The sequence below is a fragment of the Pecten maximus genome, chromosome 17 (assembly GCF_902652985.1).
Source record: "Pecten maximus chromosome 17, xPecMax1.1, whole genome shotgun sequence".
In the NCBI taxonomy this organism is placed as follows: domain Eukaryota; kingdom Metazoa; phylum Mollusca; class Bivalvia; order Pectinida; family Pectinidae; genus Pecten; species Pecten maximus.
In genome coordinates, this window is record NC_047031.1 from 2,889,969 (window position 1) to 2,907,391 (window position 17,423).

Below are 17,423 nucleotides of genomic sequence, written 5' to 3' on the forward strand. Positions count from 1 at the left end.
TGCATCGTGAATGACTAATAATGGAAACTACTTATGCATATCAAGCAGTTGCTGTTTGGTCACAATGTGTAAAACACCCAATGTTTGGGTTAGGTAGTATGGAAACTGTTTCATCAATGTATAATCATCACTCTTACGAAAAGAAATAGCATGACGTTACGATGTACACCTAACTTTTCATACCGGAGATGTCTGATGTAATATAGTTTTATTTTGTTCCTAGGTAGAAACATAAATCAGTGAAAGTGTAAATGTTAGCATGCGTACAATCCTTTCATTAACGGTATTATTTAACCACTATGAATGAGTTAAAAATATACTTCTATTCTCTCCTTTTGATTAATAAACATAAACATAAATTAAAATATCTAAACAGTTCCATTGTATTTCTTATATAGGTAGGATTTCGTATTTATCTGTATTATATGTCAACGATAACTTTATCAGCAACACTTTTTGACATCAATAAAGATAGCAATTATATTATTAAAGCTTTTAAGCTGAAATTTGACACTGAAGCGGAATAGACAATTGTTATTTAACAAAGGTTCTATAGTGAGTGACATTTTTTTATAATCATTTATTTTTGTGTAAATAAAGCTGTGGTTTACCACTGTTGTGTCCGAAGCGTTGTTGTCCAATGCTGTTTGCTACGCCTGTTTTCGATAAAAAATGTCATAAAGTAATCCAAATGAAATCAATTTTGTATTGATGTTTTTGAGTTTCACGTGAGAGCGTTTAAGTCTAGGCTAATACAAAATTTCCTCTGATATTTTGAGATTTTAAAGATGTTGTGCATCATAAAGGGGAAAAAAAACATACCTGCAGAACATATTCATTTTTCAAGCAAAGAAATTTTAACCTGATGATAACTTACTGACTTTATGCATCGTGAATGACTAATAATGGAAACGACTTATGCATATCAAGCAGTTGCTGTTTGGTCACAATGTGTAAAACACCCAATGTTTGGGTTAGGTAGTATGGACATTGTTTCATCAATGTATCAATGTATCAATGTGTGTTAAACCTATTTAAAATTATTTTTAAAAAAACGTATAGGTGATGCTATTTTATCTTTTGTGAAATGGAGTTATTCCCCTTGTCTACGATTAAATAGGTATAGTAGATATATTCTAAGCAGCCTTTTCAGCAAATTGATCAACCATAACCACCCTTAATTATATCAAATTAAAAAGCCATTTTTGTTGTATTTTTTCGATTAGTCTTTTTCGCCTTTTCCTTGAAGAAAATAAATAAAAAGGTAATAATAATAGAATAAAATCTACGCTACTTCTTCATCTAAAAACTAACCGCTGATTTCCCCGGAAGCTGCGATACCAGCAATGCCATGTCTGATACGAGGATCGACCATGGCTACTCTTCCTGCCGTCCCAGCGGACATACTGGATGATATTCCTGACGCCCCCGTCACGATTCCAGCAGCCCCTGCTAGGTAAAGAACACGAAAAGTAAGGACCTGTTTCCTAAAGGTTTTTAATCAATATAAGCAGTATTTTTTATCGGTCCCACTGAGTCTCCCATTGAAACATAGATATGTGTTGTTCATGATAATTTACAATTAAATTTAATCGGTTGAGAGGGGGAAAACATTACTAATTTATATAAGTAAGAGGGCGATATATTTCACTCCTATTAATGTGCTCTGATTGGTAAAAACGAATGAAAATATCACTGAAATTCTTACTATAGAACTATATTCACCGCTAAAAATGCAGCTATATATTCTATCGATATTGCCTCTTTTTGTCGTGTATGCAAAAAGACACATTTTAACCATACAAGTATGTCTATTTATACATTCTATCGACTAAAACGCCAAAAATTTAATATTTTTATGGCGTTTTGATGTAATGATGATGTCAAAAAATACTTATATCAACATATTTTTGTTATATATGGATACTTTTGTCTGAACATTAGAATTGGAAATACCTGTATTTATATATGTGTAAGGGTGAACAATAGGAAACACTTCCCTTGCTTATACACGTTCTTTAAAGGACATGTACTAAGTTCGTGTATACTTTCCAAGAACAGTCATTGAGGTATATATTGTGTTGATATCATGCTCCAGTTTCATATTTGTTAGTTAACAGTTTTGTTTACATCAGCTTTTTTTTATAACGTAAGTATAAATTACTTATTTAAAAAGATAAAGAAGTATACAGATGCATGTTGTTGTTCAGCAACTTACCATGCGTAGGGCCACCAACCACTCCTATATCATCTTTATTAGAGAAAAAATATTATTTTAAAATAATAATTATGCATGTTTTGACAACAATTAAAAAAATTAAAACCTTAAACTTTAACTTTTCCTTACTATTTACGTATCATTTCCCATCTTTCAATATATCACATACAAATAATCCATATAACTGCATGTTTCTTAATTTTCGTTATCGAAATGCATCATTAAAAAAGTCAATATTATAAATATCTGTGTCACATTTAATAAGATAGATGCATTAAACATTGCATTTAAATATTTCTTATGGTTATTGGAGTGCAGAGTGCAAAAATATAGAAAAAAAGTCTATAAAGTGAGTTTAGATTTCGTTAATGGGAAATAAAGTTAAGGATATTTAAGTTGAGTGAGGTGTGCAGGTATCAACAGCAAAATAGATACGCAGTGATCAATATCACGTAAAGGGACTCAGTCTATATATAAGCAGTGTTCATATAACGTATGGCCCATACCTTTGGAAATCTCCCGATACAAAGTTTATACATGCCCTTCGGCTCCTCATAAAAAGTAAGCTGTGCTCCTTATCGTAGTTATTTAAAATATAAAAGCAGTGAAACATAGTCTCTTCACCCCATCATAATTAGTAAGTTGCGTTAAAATAAAGCTAAGTGCCAAAACAATAGCAAGAAGTCATGAATTTGCTGTTTAGCACCTTACAATATGTAATTAGTGCTTCACTTGCCGGTCGTCACCTCGCAATAAGCAGGAAATGCATGTTTCCGTTCGGCACCTCAGAATAAGTTTATTATGTAATAGTTTGTAAGGCATCCCTCAATACGTAGGAAGTGTTTATTTGCCGTTCGACACCTCTCTATACGTAAGTAGTGTTTATTTGCCATTCGACACCCCCATATACGTATGGATTGTTTATTTGCCGTTCGGCCCCTCTCGATACGTAAGTAGTGCTTATTTACCGTTCGACACCCTCATATTACGTATGTATTGTTTATTTGCCGTTCGGCACCTCTCAATACGTAATTATTGCTTATTTACCGTTCGATATCTCTTAATACGTATGTAATGTTTATTTAGCGTTGGGCATCTCTCTATAAACAGGAATTGTATATTTGCTGTTCGTCACCTCAAAATAAGTGATTGTTTCATGTTTCGTTGAGCACATCAAAATATATAAGATGTGGAGTTTATGCTAACCTAGCAGCATCCAAAAAAATGTAGTACTTTGTTAAAGGTATTTTGTTATATTGTCGCTAAAATTTCGAAATACAATTTTACAGTTTATCAGGTATTTATTATCTTTGAATGTATATCTTATAATTAATACAGACTACCTGGATAGTGATTTTTTTTATTTTATTTTATTTTTTATTTTTTCTTCATTGGTGCCGGAAACCAACATTGGCAGATAGGTATAACAAACCAAAATGAAGAATAAGAGGTCATGTGACCGATGATTGAAATAAGAATTAGACTCGTGACTTTAAAAAAGCAAAGTCCCAGATATATCCAAACATAGCAAATCTATATATGCATACAACTTTGATATTTCTTACCATCGCCGAATATACTCTTTAAATCAACACTTTTTTTTTATCTCAAAGATGAAATAAAAAGATGAGGTAGAGACCACTCTTTTTGTGCTATATATCTGATATATATACAATTTTAGTTACAGCCAGGTAGTTTGAGTATAACGATGTAACGATTTATTAGATATACCACGTTCTATGCAACTTAATCAGAGTATTATGTAGTTGAAATTGAAAATTGATTTATTATTATATTTTTTGTTAATACTAATAATTCCAAAATTTCACTTTTAGATGTTGGTAGCGTAATGGATATGACTGTTTGAACTGTTTACAGTATATAACAATGTATTCTTCTGGTCATCTGACATGGAACACCAGCTCTTGGGTGTAATTTTTGTTTAGGAATCGCTCAACTAAATTCTAATACCAGACTCTAGAATCAGACATACCCCAGAGACCAAAAATATCAAGCTTAATTTTATTGATAATTTCAATATTTTAGATAGGGCCGGTTTAATGACTATCTTTTTTCCGGAGGTGAAGCATCTTTTTAAATGTCCTTTCTAATAAATCTTAAATGTATTTACCATATGTCTTAAATCAATATATCATTGCAAATGCCATTGTCATATTAATACAATACCACATTTCATGCATTGTGATACGGTATTGATAGTTTTTTAGATTACCGATCATTTATATCATAATCAAGGTGTGGTTATTGGTGGCTGACATATTGTGCATCTTACGCGGTGCAAATTTGAAGTGAACTGATGTTAGTGAAGGTTATTGAGTGACAGTCTTACTATATCTTATCCTGCCTGATGAGAGTAATTCTTGAACATGTCCTGGAAAAAATATTAATAGAAAAATATGATATATAATATGATAATATAAAGATTAAAAATACTTCGTATGTAGTTTTGATGATAATACTCTTGACTAAATAATGTAGGAGTTTTTTTAAGGTAACCATTTAAGGTAACCATTTAAGGTAAACATTTAAGGTAAACATTTAAGGGAAACATTTAAGGTAAACATTTAAGCGGTAGTTTAAGCTGAGCTAAATTGTGATTGCGTTCATTGCATTTTATGTGAACTGTTTTACAATAATGTCATAGTGGTTATCAGTGATTGTTTAACTTTGATTACATTCAGCTGTTATACATCATTTAGTTTGATACAGCCTTCGTTATTAATCTAATTGCAAAATATCCTCGTCCTCGTTGTATATCCTGCAACAATACACGAATCATCGTTACTTGTTCTTAAATAACCTGCTCTGACATGTTACATATGCAAGTCATAGATATATGAGTAACTTCACTACCATGACGTCATAGATACATATATTACGTCATCATGATATCACAGATATCACATGTTTTTCTGTCGGTGGTAAGATCCTACCTGAGAGAGAAATAAATATTATTTGATCACCGATTTCCTGTATATGTATCGTTACAAACAGATCGGTCATTAACTCCTTCATTAACCCCAAATTACATTATCACATTTAAAAAAAATCATATTGATAAAATAAGCCATCTTGTGATTCTAACCATAAATATCGGTACATAAGAAACAATGCGATCTATATATAATATATTCAATATGTTAAGGATAGATCCATGCCAGAATCATGATACGTTATGCTTATGAAATATTTCCTGGGGAAAAGCGAAATGAAAATGCAAAATGACGAAATAGTTGTAATGTATCCTGTATCCTATAAAGCGAAATTCCAAAAGCATAAGAAGAAATTTAACAACACATTGTACACAACTAGATTCATGATTTATTTTTTTACATTCTAAATACAATCTATGAAACACAAAACAGACAGTTGATTATATATAATTTCTATTATTTGAAAAGAAAACCAGTCCCAAAGCAGCAATAAGCCCAGTGCAAAAGCAATGTACAATTTGCAAAACACCCTGAAAATGAATCAGTATCTTCAATGTTCATATAAAAACAAAAAACATGGATCCGGTATTCCCGAGATCTTCAGTAAGCCTCAATCGTCATGAAGTACAAACTAGTACCAAGGACCACCATAATTTCCTCCCGAGGAAAATCCTGCAAAATATCAAGCAAAGCAAATGCGATATATATGTATAGCGTGGGGGGCAAGCTATGGTTATGAAAGTTTGCATTTGAAACAGTCTGTGTAAGCAAGTGACTCCCGTAGGTTTGCACGTCCGATATATGTGAAATGAGTGAGACACACACATACACACTCTCACAGTTACAATCCACCTCCTCCAACACACATGTATATGTATGTAGGGATAATTATTCTTGTCCTCGGGGTACATGAGACATAGCTGTTGTTTGGACAATGGACATTTTTCCATATGGTAGCTATGTTTTGTACAATCCTTTGGAAGCGAAAGCGAACACATTCCGACAGCCAGCCAGCAGCAAAGCTTATATACGTAATGAGCAGAATATTTTGCTTACAGATTTCAAGACAACTCAGTAATACCACTTTTCATGTTTTTGTCATTGGACAATTAATCTAATAAAATACTGACATTAAGGAAACAAACGATGATGTTTTAAAAAATATTTAAGATAGAACATGTCATCAAATGAAGTGAACCCTCCGCTTAGTGTTACGTTCAACATATGTTTAGTTTATTTCGTTGTTGAAAACAACAGATTTTAAAATTTAGTGTGATTTGTTGAACAAAAATATTAAAAAAAAATAATAATAAAAAAATAAAACTTACAGGCGATATAAAAAAAGTTTTTCCTCATCGCATGTAATTGATTTTTTTTAAATGCGTTGTACTTCACCTTGACAAAAACTCGATTGTATCGATTTTCTTACGTATAAGGTATGCATGATTAAATTTAAAAAAGCAAAATAATATTGAATAATAGGCTGATCAGGCTAAAAGGTATATTTTGATATTTAGTATAAATTTTTCGTCTTGAAATATGCAGCAAAATCATGCTATATTATCTCTTTACCTTGTGTTATGGGTACTCGTTGTCCATTTCCTTGGATTTGGTAGTATCTCACTGTAAGTGTTCCATTCATGTTGTATAATATTTAAATATTGATTTCGTTATCAGTCTCATTGATATACTATAATAATTGAATGGCCTTAAATAATGACTATGATATAAAACCGAGAGTGGACCAAGTCAATACAAAAAATCATAATCCATTTTGAAAAAACCCAGCAGATAATAGCAGAAAAGAGTATATTTTTCAAACGAAATAGTAAGAGGTTAATATCCTGGGAGAATTGACTTGATTCTAATAATATTACCTGAAGATCTGGATGCCATTTTGACTGGTCTGACAACTGAAATAGACAAATACATCCGTAAATGCAAGTAGCAAATCTGAGCATAGCCGAGTTAACTACATTAGAAATGAAAACTATCATCTCTATTTTTTAAATCATTCCACAAATACTTGTTTAATTCTAAGCTTTTATCGATCAAACGGATACTAAAATGTCTATTTGTCTGTTGCCCCTGGCTTTTTGTTAGTTTCGGAGTGTTCATAACATCATTATTAAGTGCCAATGTTTGACATACATATGTATTTTTGAAATCTGATTGAACGTTTACATTTTGAATATCTTTAATCTATTTGCATTATATATATAAATTGCGAAAATAGATTTATATAAAGAAGTGTACTTACTTTCCTTGTGGGTTTCCTTCAAAACTGTAAAAGAAAAAAATTTAAAAAGAATTAATCAGTTGCAATAACCTTCAATGTATTCTAACTACTCTCAGAAACTTCTGTACTTCCCGTCATAATTAAGTAATAACGGATATTTTATTCACAAAATATGGTAAAATTTGCTTTTAAATTGATTAGACATTACTATATTTATGTAAATTTGCGGCAATAAATACAGTAATATAAATGTTCCAAGTATATAAACAGAAGCTGTATTAATGATTTCATAATCATTTAAGTGTTATTTAAGGATTAACATCAATTATTTTTTCTGTTATACAGTCATAACAGAAAAAAACTGGAGTGTACTCTAAATAAACCGCGAAGCGGTCTATGAAGAGAGTACACTCCAGTTTTTTATGTTATGACTGTATAACAGAAAAAATAATTAATGTTAATTCTTATAATTTAATTTCGTCTTATACACACCAAGATATTTCACTTTCTTTGACGAACTCTTTTCTGTGATAAATTATTACGCAACGTCATCAGCCAATCAAAAATGACGTTACATTTCGCAACGTCAAAAATTTTGTTATGGAGGTATAACAAAATTATTTCAGCCAATGAAAATGCGTGTTTCATACAAAATTAAATTATTGATTACGTCACCTGACACCTTCTTTCCCAAAGTACCGTTACATACAATTGAATGAATTATCATATTTACCCTAACGTAAGAATAACGTGTATTGTATGTGTGTAACCGAAAAATAATACTTACTGACTTGCGTTCTTGGTTGAATAACTGGAATTAAAAATAATCATGATATTATTATAATCAAAGACCATTGTTTACATATCTAAATTGTTTGATTCAGCTGTCTGATTGATGGTGATCCAAATTATTATCTGGTACCACTGATTTATTGAAATAATTATCATAGGGTTCGATCATTATACACGGAAATTTATCAAGACAATTCAGATGTTGATTATAGTCGACCTTTCATTAGTCCGTTCTTTGAGTGAACGGACGAGGGGTGTTGCATTGAAATACAATTAAGTACATTTAGGACAGCATATTGATGGCTCTCTGATAAAACTAACAGTATATTTTAAGTTGCTATCACAACAAAATTAGTTGCATTTTAATTAGACCTACATAATTTTCCGAACCCGAAAGAAGACACAATAAATCTATAAATATGAAATTAAAATGATATCAATCTAACGGCATTTGCCTTATTTAAAATATTCTGAATTATGATATAAGCTTATTTCCTTTTCTTTTGTTCAGAAACGGAAACAAACGTCAATGGAGATTTTAAACAAAATAATAGCAAAGGACATTAATTACCCTTCGTATCTGCTTGAGGTAGTTGATGTATATTACATTATATTTACATTTCCACTGTGTGTTCTCTATATGAAGGTACTAACAAAATTAGCGTTCATTCCTAGGTGAACAATTAACCTGCCGCGTATGAATACATACAGTACATTGTTGACAGTGCCAACGTCAACATTGAGAATGCAGAAGTGTGAATATAAATTAATGTGAATTTAAAATATCTGTCAAAAAATGCCGTTCATACACCAGTGAACAACAAAAAAATAACAATTATTTCTTAAATGTTTGATGCTGTTGATATATACTAGAATGTAAAAATGTAATCGCTCTATCACCTAATACTGTGTATTTGTATTTATAATGAATCGCATTGCTATTTGATGCATTTGATGTATAATGAAATGTAATGATGTTACATGTATCTTATATATAATGAAATGTAATTATGCTTGATGTGGTTGATATATTTGGTAATGTGTACTTACCTTTTTGGATCTCTGTAAAACAAACATAAGCATGAATGATTAATATTTAGTTTTATCATTTTTTTTCGTTAGAAAATGTAACACAAAATCGAATATAAGGAACATAGCTGTAGTAAGAGTACAACGGTGAACCAATAATTATCAAGCTACAAACTCCGTTATCTGGAACTCTGATAGCTCGAAGACTCGGCTTATCTCGATTTTAAACAATTAATATTCTATACAAATTAAACTCGGTAACTTCAAATACTCTGGATATCTCGAAGTGTTAACATAATCCAACTGAGTTCGAGGTAATGATGTTCGCCTGTATATATATAGGGCGAGTGATCTGATTTTAAAATTTACAATATTTGTACCTTTGACTATGACATTTTCTTATTTTAACAATCATGTCATTGATAAATTAAGTAGGTTAAAGCTAATCTAAACAAATAGACAATATATAGCAAAACGTTATATATTGATTAATTGCACGTGATTCTAGAAGTGAATTCAATATGACGTATTTCCGGTATTTCAAGGATTATATGTAATCACTAACTCGACTCAAGAGTAACGTTTAACCATACAAAGTAAGAAGCATGTTATATTGCTGAAGACATATTTTGTCAGACATATTTGAAATGGCATTCTTCTACATTAGAGGTAAAATATCATACTGGGACATTATGCCTTATTGTAGTCTATGGTGATTGACATATATACCTATATGTGACTGATATGATAGCTCTGAGTGACATTGGAACATTGATTTGTCATTTGAGACAGTATATACTTTAATCATTATCAAATAATTATGAAACAATTCTCAGCTAATTCAAAGAGAAATCTGATGATTAATCAAAATATTACCATCAACCCGTTAAATATAAACTCATCACTTCATGAATATGATGAATGCGATGAAGAAATAAATGCAGTTATATAACAATGCTCTATCGTTCTGCATTTTGATTGTATAGGTTCTTTTGTACAATTCATATATTTTACAACAATTGAATTAATTAAATGTATTCATATAAATAACACCATATATTATCGAACCAAGACCGCTTAGGTGAAAGACAAGAGTGTTAACACTGTGTCAACCGACCACCCGACCGTTCGACACCCGACCATCCCACCGCCCGACCATTCGACCACCCGACCATTCGACCATTCGATCACCCGACAACCCGACCACCCGACCATTCGACCACCCGACCATTCGACCACCGGACCACTCGACCACCCGACCATTCGACCATTCGACCACCCGACCATTCGACCACTCGACCATTCGACCACTCGGCATGCTATCTTTTCAAAAGATATTAATTTTCCGATGCGAAACATGTTTGGTAGTATTCACTTAACATCATTATATCAACTATTCCATACAGATATACTTACTGACGTGAGGAACTAACTGCTTAACTGCAAAATAAGATGATAATTGTGATAATAAGTCTATTGAAATAAATGATGTAGGAAAAGATACTATCACTATGACAGATTTGATGTATTAGACTTAAACGATATACATCATATTCCATACAATGGTATATGATAGTTAAAATTGTCTTTAATTAATAATTATGCTAAATTTTCGTCTTGCGGTTTAATTGATTAATTAGTACTTGGAATTAAACAACAAAAGTTTTAATTGATTAATTACGACTTGAAATTAAACAACAAAAAATTTGGTTTCAATGTATAGTATCAATTAAAGTAAAAATGTATTTACCGATTTGTGGTACTTTTTTGATGTCTGAAAGAATAATATGTAATTATTAATAATGATAATTAATTCAATCAAAACAATTATAAAAATGACTAGCTTTCATGATATTTCTATTCTTCAAATTTTCAACAAGACAACAATTTTGATCAGTAAATATGATTATATTTTATATTATATATACGTATATGTATGCATTTAAGGTCTATTACACATGCATTAGACATCTAGATATCATCAAACAATATTATCTGCTTACTCATGATTTTGATTAATATGCTTTCTTAATATTTAAGTAATTTATAGTAATAATAACCACTTAACGCTGAACACTATATACACTCCATACACTGATTATATTTTCCTTTGTTGGCAACATGTTGGTCATACTCACAAATGAAAAAAAAAGTTCGATATTTGATTCAAACAAAAATGTTATGGTATTATTATGTAAACGAGAACATTTGAAACTATCTAGAATATTTTGCATATGCATTCATACTTCTTGGTATCTGTCTCCGAAAATTATGGTATCAGTTTTGACATTAAAAATGATTATAAAATATATCCGGTCGATCCGAGGTATTTCGATATCTCGAAAGTTTTGAATGACCCTCACTGACTTTGAAACTGTAGGATTCGACATCATATTAATCAGACTGGCATTAAATGCATTTTATCAGTGTTTTTTTTTTAAGTATATATTTTGTCTATATAAGGTATATGCGATATATTTACGTAGGAAATATTTTCATAAATAGATAATAGTCATAATCATAGTTCAAGTGCTCTAAACAAATGATAGTAAGGATGTTTAGCGATTAGTTCTAAATGGCCGATAGGAATTTTTTTACCAAATTGTATTCAAAGTCAACAGTGTTTACCAGAATGTTTTCGCCAATCCTATTCAAACTATAAAACGTCCATTTTGCTCAAATATTTGATAAGATATTAGCTTAATGAATGATATTAAAAAAATCTCTATAATATTGTGGTTTTTTTTTTTCATCTCCCTACCTAGATTTAGCATTTCTTTTTACTCATATCGACTTTCGTTTTTTGATTGCCTCCTTTCATTAATTCTTTGGAATCTTGACATCACTAACGAATCATAGAAGGACGAAACAGCGGAATTGTGCAATATATGTTTGCTCCATTTATCTATTTTTTTAATTTTTTTTTTTAATTTTATATTTTTGCTGTTAGCGTGACTGCCTTTTGTATAAAAGCTTAAAAAGAAGTATCAGATTTTATAAAGGAACGAAGTTATCAGACAAATATATTTAGAACAGCGTCATGTTACTGTTTTCTCCGGGTTTATAAGACAGCCCTGTATCCTATTGCATTCACTTCGAATACTTACGGGTTCTGTGAACTGAAAAAGGAAACAAAACAATATTTAGATGAATCAGATTTTGTTTTTTGACTAAGGAATCAGACAATATAAGACAAATCTTTATCCAATAATAATAGGTATGTCGTTTAGCTTAGTTATTTTGGAATGTATGCTTTTTTCACGAGGGATATACGCGACCGCTTCCGAGGGAATGATAAACGTTCAAAACATGTATACATATAACCTAGGGAGTCAACTGTAAGAATAATCAAATTATTCTTAAATTCAGATATAGTGATTTTTATTTTTTCTGGTTAATCACATCACACTTTAATATCAATTTTCGAAAATTATTGCAGGTGACACATCATACACAATTCGTTAAATTTTGATCATCAACAAATCACTACATAGTAATATATTTGCCTTTACTATCACACCATACAACATAACGGACTTTCCAATGAAACGAAATAATAACGCTGTACATTAAATTGTGGGTTCGAAGTAACAAGGTCATGATTATATCATGTGTTGTTTTAATAACATATATCTTACCTGTATGGATTCGATCCCTTACTTGTATCTCTGCAAAGAGAAATGCCAAGGATACTTAAACATGGAGTTATTCGTAAGGTAGTTTTTTTTAAAGTAGACGCTATCTTGCTTAAGACAAATTGCATACTTTGTTTTCATAATATAAATTTGACGAAGAAAACAAAATTTTCGAATTCACTTGGTTTTCTATAATTCGTTTTAAGTAATATGATTTATTTTTTATAAATTGATTCATAAAATCAAAATGTTAAAACGAAATCAGATATACTTACTGGGCTGAATTCGAGTGACAACGTCTGTAAACATGAAGAAATGCAATTGAAAATTTGACTAATAAAACAGATATACATGAATAAATATTATTTATAAAAGAAGCCATTGATTTTGCTTGAAACTAATCTAAATTGCAAATGTAAAAATACCATTTAAATGATATTTTATTGACAGCTTTTAAGAAATAAATCAACCTATACAGTTATTGAATGTCTATTTTTTCTTCGTTTCCAGTCGGGACAATGCATTGTAAAGATACTGCGATAGGCAAGTGAACATGTCTTACATAAATCTTTATATATCCTAGGTAAACATATATTTTCACGTTATATTAACGGCTGTCAATATCTCCAAATGAATCCCCGGGGTATTCGTTAAATACAGGTATACAAAAGAAGATATTACTTCTTTTCCCCCGCCCCCCCCCCCCCCCCCCCTTTTTTTTTTACTTGGGTCAGATGACCTTTGTTAATTTGCATTAAAATATGCCTTTATCAATTGAATATAAGATAATGTTGATATGTAGTTCAATACTTACGGGGAACGACCTCTGCAATCAAGATAACAAAAAACGCCAATCAGAATAAAGCATGCTTTCGATTTAAAGGCAGTTTACATAATTTTACAGTAGATTGTCGGTATTTTACATTAATCATGTGGTTAATACATGAATCAAAATCCTCAAAACAAAAATAGTTTTGCAGCTTATTTGAAAAATCAAATTTACATATAGTAATCTTACTACCAGCATATTTGTTTCCATTTAATTGTTGTAAATTTAAATAATCATGCAATGTAGGTATAGTTGTAGTTTCACTAACCTAAACGAGTTCACAAATATCAAATAAGTCTATAAAATATGATAGGAAAAGTTTACATGTATGCAGCAAAACTCTGTTATCTGGAGCTGTCTTACCAACAACGCCATATATGTGGAAGAAATACCTGTCCATTGACGACTATGCTTTTGAAATGGATTTACCCTTAATTGATTTACAATCTATAAACGATTGTGTGTGTGTTCGGTTACTGTTATATAATCTTTTATCTTCAACTAATCGGCAAACAGCTTAAAGAAGGAAATTGCTTACCCCTGTGAAGAACTGGAAAAGAAAATCAGGACAAAATATTTAAAATCCAAAATACAAAACATGTGTTCATTTTATTTGTAACAAACACAATATTACGAAATATGTTTAAGTAATTGTACAAGAAAGTGATGAAGCACTCAGATGATGAAATATTATTTCTTTACAAATTGTAGATTTCTGTGTAATATAGAACATTTGTAATTAAACTCTTATTTGAGTACGACAGTAATGTCTTACTGAATAACTTATCATTTTGAAAATACTAAAGAAATTTAATTTCTAATAATGATATTATAACACAAACCAATACTTGAATACCGAGAATATTAGATATGTATCATATACCATGATCAAAATAAATGTATCATATGACATATATATTTAATATTTTGTCTGATATTTCTCTGACTATATATGTTGAACTAAATAACAGCACGATAATACAAAGTATTTTTAATGTTGCATATAACGTTTTAAATTTGGCATATGGTGTCTTTTCACTTGACGCAGGACAACGGCAGAAATCGGTAGATACCTGGTACTGAAAAACAAAATAAAACAATATTAAAAAGGGAAAAGGGATTCTGTTAAGAATAATTATGTACAACAACTTTCTTTTTTGCTCTAATTGCTTAGATAGGAACTTTTCCTTATTAGTTAGGGACTAATGATAGGCGTTTGTGTGCTACCTAGATGAACAGTTTTACATACCTTTTTCTCTTTGGACGATGGGTATATTAACTACAACATAAAACAATTTGAATTAAAATCCCTAGAAGTTTAATGCAACAATACGAAATGGGTTAATTAAAATGTTCAATGTTAAAAAGTGTCTTTCATAAACGTTACCATACCATACAAATTGGTTCACTGTTAATGTACAAAGGGTGAGTTATCACTTGAATGATATTAGTAGTTTTTGCTGAAAATGCTTTATTACCAAATTGATAACGTATGATAAACTGCCCTATGCTGGATCAAACTATGGATGAGTTAAGTGAAAATCTTGTGAAGCAGACCTCAACAAAGATAACAATTGTAAAATTTTGACTGAGATGTACGTACCTGGAACATTCTGTTGAACTGAAAAAAGTAATTACAAGTCAATAAGCAAAGATATATCATTAGATTGTAATAAATACATTCATCCTCACATTTTCAATAAATGTAAAAAAAAAAAAATAAAATATAAGCTTCTTAAAAAATAATGTAGATATCGAAGTCATATTTCACCCATCACGTTTAATCCAATGTTATGTGTTGTTTTGGTTAGTTTATGAAATTTTAAAAAGAAATGACGATTAAATTGTTTGTTCTATTTCTAGATTTTCAGATTATTATAAAGGAAATGGTTATAAAAGGGCAAAAAACAATTATATTAAATGAATATGGACAAACTTACCAGTTTGGACACGGTCGACTAAAAAGAAGAATAAAGAAAGTAGTTTTACTAATTGTATATAATCAAATTACCATATTTGTTTCGTCAGGATAAATATTGTTCACACTACTAGGATCTGGATGCCTTAAAAGTTGAACAAAAATGATCATTGGAATTTCTTTATAGTTAATTCACAAAGAATTATATTATACCTATTATTGTATGTCGTATGTGACACAAAAAGACAAACATTATAAATTTTAGAATACTCAGAGACGTTAAAATTAAAAAAAAAAGATGAAAATAATAATTAAAAAAATGGTACTAAAATACATTGGATACTTACTGATTTTCGGAACTGTTAGAAAAAAACAAAAGAAAAAGGAATAAAACAATGCAAGAAGAAAACGTTTATTCAACTTAACGTATCTATCTCTACGACATACGTCTATTATATAGGTATAGATAGGTATCCCCTTATCGTTAGAAATACATAATAATGAAACACAAAATGCCATCTCTCTCACTCGATACAATTATACATTAAAACTTAACCTTAAATTTGAATATTTCAAGAACGACTTCACTGACTGGGTAATATCAATATTACTCAATGATTGATCTTTTGTAGATATATTTCTGACCTGATATCAGATGGATAGGGAAATACTCATTATATCTTGTCTTTATCTTGCTAATCATCACATAGTATGGAAGAGCCATTCAGGTGAGAGTATACTTACCTGTTACAGGAACGTTTTCTGTCAAAAAACAAAGAACAAAAAGAATAATGAATGTACACTGTTACATACATATGTATGAACAACATTTTACTAGATATTATCTCATATATTCACGTATATGTGATTTGTATATGCAATAAGCTACCATATATAGATATGTTACAGTATCAAAATATTCCAGTCAGTATCTAGGAAAAGGGTGTGAATATTCCGAAAATATGTTTCTTTTCCTGGATAATTATGCTACCGTCATTTTTTTAAGATATCACATTGAGTAATAGACTGTAGATTGATGGCATTGGGAATAATAAACATAAAACAAAATAAAGATAAACATTTACTAGTTTCGTATGTCATGCAACATATTAAAAGGGAGTGTAAGTTTGCTCTAATTTGAAAGCAGCTGCCTTTCCAAACTCATTGTATTATCTTTTGACACAGATATGAATCTACTTACGTTTCTTGACAATAGTTTGCGTTCTGATGAATGGTACTGAAATATTAGAAAAAAATGGTGAGTTAAAAATAAATTACGCTTCTATGACAATGCTATTTGATATATAAATATATACATATATATCTCGATACTTTTGATCAAATTATTCATCAAAAATGCATTGAATTATATATGGGAATAAGAATCTGACAATGCCGTAAACATGCATTTAGCCACTGAATCTGCATATTTGCATTGTCATCAATTTCATTTGTTTTCCTGCCATGCCACTTATGTCTATTTGGGAAGCAAGCCTTCGGAAATTCCCTTGAAATATTGTGTTTCGAGTCGTTGTGACCAGTCATCAAACCTGGTTTTGTTCATTTCAGAATAAAATGAAATCATTGCACGGCTAAGAAAAAAACCTTTTATAATTGACCGCTTGGATCCGGCAAAATACTATGTCAACATGGAACTCGTTACATCCTGTCCGAGAGGTTAACATCATAAATGATTAACCCCGGTATGAATGGTAACATGCAGTTTCCTGAGGCTTCAGTATTATTGACCAATCACATAAAGGTATTGACGATTTATGAGTTATAACCTTCCAAACCAAGTATTTTTTA

The 17,423-nt window shown here is 30.4% G+C and overlaps 1 protein-coding gene across 34 annotated transcripts in view; it reads right to left on the minus strand.

The window, feature by feature from the left end:
* LOC117315789 overlaps window positions 1-17,423 on the minus strand; it is a 61,403-nt gene that overhangs the window by 16,532 nt on the left and 27,448 nt on the right. For 29 of the 34 annotated variants that reach the window (XM_033870170.1, XM_033870174.1, XM_033870183.1 and 26 more), the window contains 23 exons: window positions 16,816-16,851; window positions 16,359-16,376; window positions 15,962-15,973; window positions 15,637-15,654; window positions 15,300-15,317; window positions 14,946-14,975; window positions 14,770-14,775; window positions 14,235-14,246; window positions 13,682-13,693; window positions 13,143-13,166; window positions 12,871-12,900; window positions 12,340-12,351; window positions 10,983-11,006; window positions 10,649-10,672; window positions 9,254-9,265; window positions 8,199-8,222; window positions 7,433-7,456; window positions 7,050-7,085; window positions 6,745-6,795; window positions 4,569-4,610; window positions 2,219-2,251; window positions 1,315-1,452; window positions 612-656 (listed from right to left, as the gene is read on the minus strand). In XM_033870170.1, the coding sequence (XP_033726061.1) occupies window positions 612-656; window positions 1,315-1,452; window positions 2,219-2,251; window positions 4,569-4,610; window positions 6,745-6,795; window positions 7,050-7,085; window positions 7,433-7,456; window positions 8,199-8,222; window positions 9,254-9,265; window positions 10,649-10,672; window positions 10,983-11,006; window positions 12,340-12,351; window positions 12,871-12,900; window positions 13,143-13,166; window positions 13,682-13,693; window positions 14,235-14,246; window positions 14,770-14,775; window positions 14,946-14,975; window positions 15,300-15,317; window positions 15,637-15,654; window positions 15,962-15,973; window positions 16,359-16,376; window positions 16,816-16,851 (681 nt within the window). The remainder of the gene's footprint in view (window positions 1-611; window positions 657-1,314; window positions 1,453-2,218; window positions 2,252-4,568; window positions 4,611-6,744; window positions 6,796-7,049; window positions 7,086-7,432; window positions 7,457-8,198; window positions 8,223-9,253; window positions 9,266-10,648; window positions 10,673-10,982; window positions 11,007-12,339; window positions 12,352-12,870; window positions 12,901-13,142; window positions 13,167-13,681; window positions 13,694-14,234; window positions 14,247-14,769; window positions 14,776-14,945; window positions 14,976-15,299; window positions 15,318-15,636; window positions 15,655-15,961; window positions 15,974-16,358; window positions 16,377-16,815; window positions 16,852-17,423) is intronic. The other 5 variants (XM_033870153.1, XM_033870166.1, XM_033870164.1 and 2 more) reach the window with 5 other exon arrangements.